The sequence below is a fragment of the Pantherophis guttatus genome, chromosome 11 (assembly GCF_059756535.1).
Source record: "Pantherophis guttatus breed Tessera chromosome 11, ASM5975653v1, whole genome shotgun sequence".
Taxonomy (NCBI): domain Eukaryota; kingdom Metazoa; phylum Chordata; class Lepidosauria; order Squamata; family Colubridae; genus Pantherophis; species Pantherophis guttatus.
Genome location: NC_142073.1, coordinates 11,616,896 through 11,625,436, shown reverse-complemented (window position 1 = coordinate 11,625,436; position 8,541 = coordinate 11,616,896). Strand labels below are relative to the sequence as shown.

Below are 8,541 nucleotides of genomic sequence, written 5' to 3'. Positions count from 1 at the left end.
TGTTTGTCAAAGAAGCCTGGTTTAGCCTGGTTTAGCTCAACAGACAGAAGCACTGTAATTTAACACCAGCTGTCTGCAATTAAAGTAAGATCGAATCTCGCCAGGCTCAAGGTTGACTCAGGCTTCCATCCTTTCTAAGGTAGGTAAATTGAGGACCCTGTTTGTGGGGGCAATAAGCTGACTTTGTATAAATATACAAAAGTATGAAGGCTATTGCTTAATGCACTATAAGCCACCCTGAGTCTCCAGAGAAGGGCGGCACATAAATCGAATCAAATAAAATAAAAATAAATAAATAAAATAAATACATTTTTACATACTTTATCTTATCTATGGTACTACTGAAAATTATTATTTGATGCCATATGGTTTTTTTTTTTCTTCTGTCAAGTTCAATGTCAGCATTTAGGATTCTCTTAATAGAGGCATAGCCCTATTACTCTTTTAATGGGCTCCAGAAATCAAATTAAAGTGTCTTTGGATTAATAATTTTAATTAAAATGTCAGCGGCAACAAATTTCAGATTATGTTCTTGCACTGCTAGTCTGAGTCAGGAAATTTTGGAACTTTATCAAAAGATTTTAAGATGGGCGTGGCGTGATTCCCCATAATTGTGCTTCATGTACTGAGAAAAAAGGCATTTGAAAGAAGCGTTCAAGAAGTTTGGAAGTAGAAGCTGCAGCTCCTGGAGCGATGGCGAAGTCAGTGGATTTCTCTGTTTTCAGTGTTCTGGTGACTGGATCCGATCGGGGGATCGGTCTGGGTCTGGTGAAGAGGTTTCTGGAGCTGCCTTCTCCACCCAAATGGGTCTTTGCTACAACCCTTGACCTTGAGGGAGAAGACAATCAGGTGAGCATCACTTCAAATAGCAGGGTGGGTGAGATGGACCTCCAGAGTCACCAGTTTTAAGTTTTTAGATAAAATGTGGCAGAGAAATGAGACCCAGTTTACTTACAATAGTAAGCTATGACTTATTTTAATTTGACTTTTTGCGTAACATTCTATAGCCCAGATTGAAGCATAGATCTGGGCATCTTACATAATACCAGGTATAATACCATGCTCATCACAATTTTGGGGATCTGCAGGGTAGCTTCCTTTACTTACATTTTTTTAAAAAAACGATTGTTTAATTTTAAAATTCTGTGAGAAAGGAGATGCTGAAATTAAAGCACCCATTTCAATGTTGCATTTTAAACCTCCTATGTCCCTTGGGAGTTGGGTGGCATAGAAATATGATTAATTAAATTAAATTAAATTAAATTTTGATCTATAGCCAGTTAGCCAGCCAGGATTGAGCTCATTCTGTATTAATATTATATAGATCCCTTCCCTTCCCTTCGAGATATATATGCATAGGGTTGAATAATGACTGAAGTATTACGTTTAGTAGACAAAATACACAATTTGGTATATTTTGGATGATACATGCAGCCATTGTTAAATAAGCAATGAGTGGGGCTGGGCTACTTCCTACCAAAAGAATGGTTTCTTTTTTAAAAAAAAAAGATTTTTTTTTTTAAAAAACAAAACATAAAACATAAATCCATCATCTATACAATTGCAAACAGTGTGTCGATCGGTTACAAGTCTTTTATGCTTCCTCACCATATTCATTACTTACTAATTATCTATTTCCTCATATTACCAATCTAATAAGTATCTTTGTAATATAATCCTCATTAATCATTTAACTATGGCTTTCCCCTGTTTTCATAAAAATTATTTTCAAATATTTATATTATAACATTCATTTCTTCATCCTAGGTTAACAATAATCCTACAACTTTATATTATATTTTGTATATTTCTACCGTTCTTATGTTATAATGGTCTCATCCCTATTTCATTTCCATGTTTTATTATCTAGCCATTGATAAAATAAATCCCATATCTTACAATATTGTTTATCTTCTTGTTCTCTAATTTCAAACATCAGTCATATGAAGAATGATGATTAGTTTTCAAACCTAGATTCTAATATTCATAGAGAATTCCAAATATGGCCACTGGCTATTAGGAGTTGGGGGTCCCCTGTTCTGAACCATTAACTATGTTTAACAGATTGCAATAGCTATGAGGAAAACTGACATGATGGCTTCATTAAGCTATTTTAGTGGACAGCAAGCATAGCAAAGGAAGATTTAAGAAAGCTATGTCCTCAGCAGCAAGGAAGTTGATTCTGATTTTTCCAGTTAAAAAGCTTTGAAGCAGTAGTAACTAGCTGAGTTAACTGGTTCTGAGTTTGCATTTAGCCTGAATGTGGTTTGTTAAGTCTTGCTTGTTAATGAGCTGAGCTGAGCAGAGCAAAACAGAACAGAATAGAATAAGACTAAACTAGAATAGAATAGAATAAAGAGTAGAAATGGAATAGAATAGGAGTAGAAATGGAAAAAGAGAAGAGAAGAGAGGAGAGGAGAGGAGAGGAGAGGAGAAGAGAAGAGAAGAGAAGAGAAGAGAAGAGAAGAGAAGAGAAGAGAAGAGAAGAGAAGAGAAGAGAAGAGAAGAGAAGAGAAGGAATAATAGAAGAGAAGACAAGAGAAGAATACGTTTATTGGCCAAGTTTGATTAGATAATGTAGGGAAAGTGATGTATTTTTTCCTGCTTCATCTTCCTTTTGATATTGTCCTCTTTGGACTTCAGAAGAACTCATCTGTTGTTGTTTTTTTCTATACAACTCCAAGTTTTACTCGTTGAAACACTGATATTTTCTTCTCCAGGAGCTGAAGGAATTGGCATGCAAGTGTCGAAATCTGGTAGTTTTGCAATTAGGTAAGTGTATTATTTATTAATTTGGTTTGTTTATGCAGCTGCCCATCTCACATAGGCGACTCCAAAAGGCAGACAAAATTTTAAAATGCAAAATAATACAACACACTCACAGAAACAAGTAATTAAAAAACCCACTCTAGCCATGGTGCCGCCTGGTTTTCCAAAGGTAGGACACTCCCAATGAATGTGGCATGAGCCAGAAGTCTTCAAAGAAGTGATTTGCCCAAACTATCCCTTGCACAGCTGGGGAGTATTCGACAAAAAGTGGACCTTTCCACATGTGCTTTTCCTTGGAGGTCAACTTTGTCTTCCTCCTAAAAATTTACTTTTCTCCATCAAACTTCATCTCAACCCTGGAAAGACAGGATACTGTTACAGGGAAGATAATCCTTTCACTTTGTGGGAGATGGGTTTTAATATTTTTAATATTGTTTCTAGAGAAAACGGATGGAAACCAAATTCTGCTATCATTTGGCACAAGGCCACTACCAGGGATTAAGGAGGATTTAACCTAGAATTGTTCAACAGTAATAAAAACAACCAGATTTCTGCCACCATCAACTCATCAAGAGCTTGGTGGGATTTCCATTTATAGGAGGGGTTTTTTGCCTTATAACCAATGTTGCAAAATTTGCTGTTTTCCTAATGCTATTCTTAACCCATTCATGTGTTTTCACTTGCTGTCGTTTGACATGATGTGGATTCTCGTGTTAAGTCTGAATCTTCAAGTTTCCCTCTTCAAACTGCCTGTGACTGAACCCAGATCCTATCTCGACCCAGGATTTCTAGATGTTGACTTTGTCTTAGAGATCCTGACCACTGACCTGGGGATCCTGACCTTAACCAGGAATCCTCATTGACACAGGGGTCTTCATCTTTGGGCCGTTACAGATTGAGCGGTGACCCTGACCCAGATCCCTTGGGGATTCTATTCCTGTCTGCCAAGCTTCAGGGTCCTTTGGCTAGTGAATTGAGTTGAAAATGCCAGTATTGGCATCCAGTCTCTCTAGTTGCTCTTTGATAAGGTAGCAACTTGCATGAATGGACACCAAGAGCTACCCAAAGAAACACAGTTCCAAGAACTCCTCTGGAGCAATTCTGAAACAGCCCTTGGCTGATATTGGACTAATATTGTTTTTCTCAGATGTCACTAAACTTGAGAGCGTCCAGGCGGTGGTGAAAGAAGTGCAGAAGTGTGTTGGAGAAAGTGGATTGACCCTCCTTATCAACAATGCTGGCCTTCGAGCGGGCAGCGATCTGGACAGGGAAAATGCCAAGAATATGATGAGCGCGTATTCTGTTAATACTATTGGGCCCCTGCAAATGAGTCAGGTTTGTTTATTTATTGATTTATCTTTTTGGAATAGTTTTTGAGATTATTCACGATTTCACCTGGATGAGACTACTATCAGAGATAGGAGCCATAGTAGCACAGTGGTCTGAATGCAGTATTTCAGGCTAACTCTGTCAGCTGCTTGGAGTTCGATCCTGATCAGGTTACATTGTTGTCTTTGGTCATCACATGTTACACCTCTACTCCAGGAACTGCTGGAGAACAGATCCTGTTCCTGGACCTAACTGCAGCCCATTCTCTCTTTTCTTTCTTCTCGCAAAGGCCTGTCTGCCCCTGCTGAAGTTGGCAGCCCGGAGAAGTCCATGTCAAGGGCTGAGCGCCTGCAAAGCAGCCATTATCAATATCTCCAGCATCTTAAGCTCAATTGAACTTATGGATCATTGGGAGACAAATAAATCAGTTGCCTACCGCTGCAGTAAGGTAATGGAACCAATTTGGGGTTCAGGTAAACTTCCTGCTGGAGAGAGGGAGACCCTGAAATCTGAAAGGAATGGTATTTCTCAGGGTTGATTGTCCATATCCAAATATGCAAAATAACCATGCATTTGCTTATTACCTGCTAGTGAAATGCAGGAGAGATTGGGAACACAAAAGAAAAGGAAGGGTTTGTTCTACTCAGTTTTGCTGATGCAAGCCAGGTTTGAAACTATAGCAACGCTCAGGGTAGAAGTCTTCTCATGAAATTCCAGGGCACTTCTTTACATAAACTCTGCCCAAATTCAGATCTGATTCTTCTTCTGGAAGGTAATTCATCAGGACCTATATCTAGGGTCTGATGTAAAGACTGAAATTAAGAAGGAACTATCTTGAATAGGAGGGGGCGTGATGGCTCAGCAGCTAAAGATGTTGAGGTTGTCAACTGGAGAGCTGACAGTCCAGGTTCGAGACCCGAGCACTGAGTGATGGGGTGAGCTCCTGCCCACCTAGCAATCCAAAAGCATCCAAATGCGAGTAGATAAATAGATAGCACTTCGGTGGGAAGGTAACAGTGTTCCATGTGCCTTTAGTGTATAGCCATGCTGGCCACATGACTACAACAATTGTCTTCGAACAACGCTAGCTCCTCGGCTAAGAAATGAAGATGAGCACAGCCCCTAGAGTAGGACCCGACTGGACAAGGGAAACCTTTACCTCTTCATCTTGAATAGAGTGCATTTTATTTATTTCTTTATTTTACATACATGATTATCATTTTCATTCGTTGTACACAACTCAAAACACACATTTGTGAGAAAAGAAATAAAGTATTATGATCATAAGAATATTTGTAATCTTGGGGAAACAAAAGACACTTCCCAAAACAAATTTAGTACAGTTTCTGGGACAGGCTGGTAAAAATAGTATGACAAATATTTTCACCTGGATGAAACTGCTGTTAGAGACAGTAAAGGCAAAGATGATCCCAAACATAAACCTCTTAGATATGTTGGAGCATGCTAAAACCTTTGATAAAGATTGAAAATGCTTTATCTACCTCTATAGTTTTCCACACTGTAGATGGAAGGGTGCCCAAAGTCAATTATAACAGGATTAATGACTGGATCCAAAAAATGCAATAAAGGAAATAATGTTTATGTTTCTTTGTTAGCCAGAAATGTATGCATGTTTTTATCCTCCTATCCATTTTCTGAGAAATAACCAAAAGTGGATTTTGTTGCCACCTTAAATATTTCATTTCTGCTTCTTTGCAGTTCTTATTATCTCAAGTCATAAAGAAGCTGCCTAAAGAAAATTAGGATCAGGGGTGCTCCCACTTCTCTTAGGGTCTAATATTTTGAAATGTATGATTTATCATAATTTTTCTTCTATTCTCTCTTGAATGCATTCCCTGCTGATCCTTTTCTGTCCCCAATAGACTGCTCTAAATATGCTCACCAAATGCCAGTCACTTGATTATTCAGCTCATGGAATTCTGTGTGTAGCCATCCATCCCGGTCGGGTGAAAACATCTAAAGCAGAAGTAAGTGTTTGAACCTAACAAAAAGGACAACTCACTCATATATGCACACCCGTAAATATGGACGGTCTAACAATGAGCTGTGGTATTCTAGTTATTTGAGAGTTTAGCATTTTGTTTACTGTCTTAATAATTCATCCAATATGCAACTGCAAAGTTGCATAACCGTTAAGCAAATAGAGTGATAATCATGCATATTATTGTATCATTTCTCTGATAACCTTGGTTAAAGACCTCAGGCTATGCAAAAGTGTGATTCTTTTCCAGTTTGTGAGATCTTTCTTTGTGACAGGCGGATATATCTGTGGAAGAGAGCACGCAGGGCATTGTGACTGTGCTGTCCATGCTTTCTGAGGAGGACAACGGGACCCTCGTGGATTGGCTGGGCCGCCGAATTCCTTGGTGAATAATCATCTAATGCCACGGCTATAATAGATTAACAAGGGATAAATCCTCAATAAATCACTGAGCATCAATTTTTTGTCTTTGTTGTATGCTGTCTTTTTTCCATGTGACATTGGAAAGGAATCTGCCATTCTTTCAAATGCAAACCGGTCCTAATAGGAAACATTTCTATTCAGATCGGGGGCCTTAATTTATACAAACACACTCAATTTACAACAAACAAACATGTGGGTTTTTTTGTTTTTTGTTTTTACATTTCTTTCCCTCTTTCTTTCATTCTGGTCTTATCAGTGTCCACTGTCAAAAAAGCTGAAGCTTCTCCGTTGAATAGAGCAGGAGGATAGAGTCATAAAGATCTTTCAAAGCACAAACCGTAAGGTTCAAGGGTCCTATCCAGTATTTTGAATCATCTCCAGATGCAGATGAAAATGGAGGCCAAAATCCCTAAATTTCTGGAAGCTTTCTTGTTAGTGTCATGGACCAAAAATGCTATTTTGACTCAGAATTTGGCAATCACCATCATCACACTGTTCCTAAATGCGAGTGGTGTGTATGTCTGGAAAAAAAAAACCTGGACAGAATGAGATTTGCTAAATTATCCTTCTTCATCACATTCACAGTGATGTTGCCAATCAATCTGAATTCATGCTGAGAGTCAGTTTGCTCTCTTTTAACCTGATGGATTAGTCCATTTAGGCAGAAAGGGTTATAACCCTCAACCAAAAATATGAGAGGTTTGCCCTGCCCAAGGGCAATATTTTCAGCATTCGCCTGATACATGGAAATGGGTCTCTGCAGATACTGCTGCTTTATTTGCATATTAAGAGCCATACGCTAATCAAAATTGAAACAGAAGTCAAGGTTTTGCAAATTTATGCAAATATTGTAACCTTTACTGGGAAAGGTTGCTTGCTACAATCTTGTGCATTATCCTTGTTTAGAGATAGAACTTACGTTTTCTCCATGCAGAAGCATACAGGTAGTCCTCATCTTACAACAGTTCATTTAGTGACCATTCCAAGTTCCAAGTGCACTGAAAAAAAAGTGACTTACAACTATTTTTCACAGTTACCTTTGAACGATAGGATGTTAATTTGCAAAATTCAAGGAGGTGAGGGCATAAAACTCCACCTGTCTCCTGCAATGGTAGTTGACAAAAACTCTGTTCTTCCTTGCCAAGCATGAAGCAGATGTGAAGTCCGGTATGTTTTTGAGGCTCACCATGATACTTTTCCACACACCCTTCTGGTTTTTGATAGGAATAATGTAAAGCCAACATAAAATTTCCTGATCTCTGAAAAAAAACAACTCTCTTTGGATGATTTTCCATAATGGGAGTAATGAAATTCAGTCCCTTCAGTGCTAAAAAAAACCCAACCATTTATAGTGCTTTCAATATACCTGCCCTTTCTCTCCCTTTAAGAAGCTTTACACCTCAATCCAAAACTAAGAAGGAACTCATTCTCACAACAACAACCTGTAAAGTATTTAAAAATACATGCCTTGCAAATAAATAAGATTATGGGGAACATAACAGAAAAAAATTAATGCATAGAACATTTCCTGCAGAGACTCGGCTCTACATATGGTGACCTTGAAAATTATTAGGCCTTAGGGCAATTGCTTCTGCCAAAATATGTTTTATTTCAGGGTTTTCCTTTTGCAGGTACAATTTTCTGATAAAGATATTTGCTTTTCCTAGGTTGGATTTGCATAGCAGATACCACATGTTAAACAAAAACAGAGGGGAACAGAGGTCGTCTTTTCATTTTTTGGCAGCCAGCCAGTATTAATGCTTTGTTTAAACCCAAATTACAGGTAGTCTTTTGTTTAGCAAACCGCAACTGAAATTGGCAACTTGATCATTAAGCAAATGTGGCTAAATAAAAACCTTTACAGCTCAATCCAAAGCTAAGAAGGACATCATTCTCACAACAGCAGCCCTGTGAAGTATTTTGAAGGCATGGGTAGAAATCAAGTAACACAAGGTGGGTGTAGGGGAGGGGGTCCTCAAACTTGACAGCTTTAAGACTTGTGGACTTCAACTCCCAGA

At 38.4% G+C, this 8,541-nt stretch overlaps 1 protein-coding gene across 1 annotated transcript; it reads left to right on the top strand.

Annotated features, from left to right (window-relative positions):
- Positions 1-494: 494 nt before the first annotated feature.
- LOC117670506 (uncharacterized) lies at positions 495-6,559 on the top strand. The gene is made up of 6 exons (XM_034425720.3): positions 495-849; positions 2,721-2,772; positions 3,917-4,104; positions 4,388-4,546; positions 5,982-6,086; positions 6,376-6,559. The coding sequence occupies exons 1-6, from the start codon at positions 694-696 to the stop codon at positions 6,487-6,489; spliced, it is 774 nt and encodes a 257-aa protein (XP_034281611.2). The 5' UTR covers positions 495-693; the 3' UTR covers positions 6,490-6,559.
- The last annotated feature ends 1,982 nt before the right edge of the window (positions 6,560-8,541 follow it).

Bases quoted from the DNA above. Each gene is read 5' to 3' on its own strand.
- LOC117670506 (XM_034425720.3), top strand. From the start codon at position 694: ATGGCGAAGTCAGTGGATTTCTCTGTTTTCAGTGTTCTGGTGACTGGA. The intron at 2,773-3,916 runs GTAAGTGTATTA...TGTTTTTCTCAG, and splicing joins TCTGGTAGTTTTGCAATTAG to ATGTCACTAAACTTGAGAGC. The intron at 6,087-6,375 runs GTAAGTGTTTGA...TCTTTGTGACAG, and splicing joins TGAAAACATCTAAAGCAGAA to GCGGATATATCTGTGGAAGA.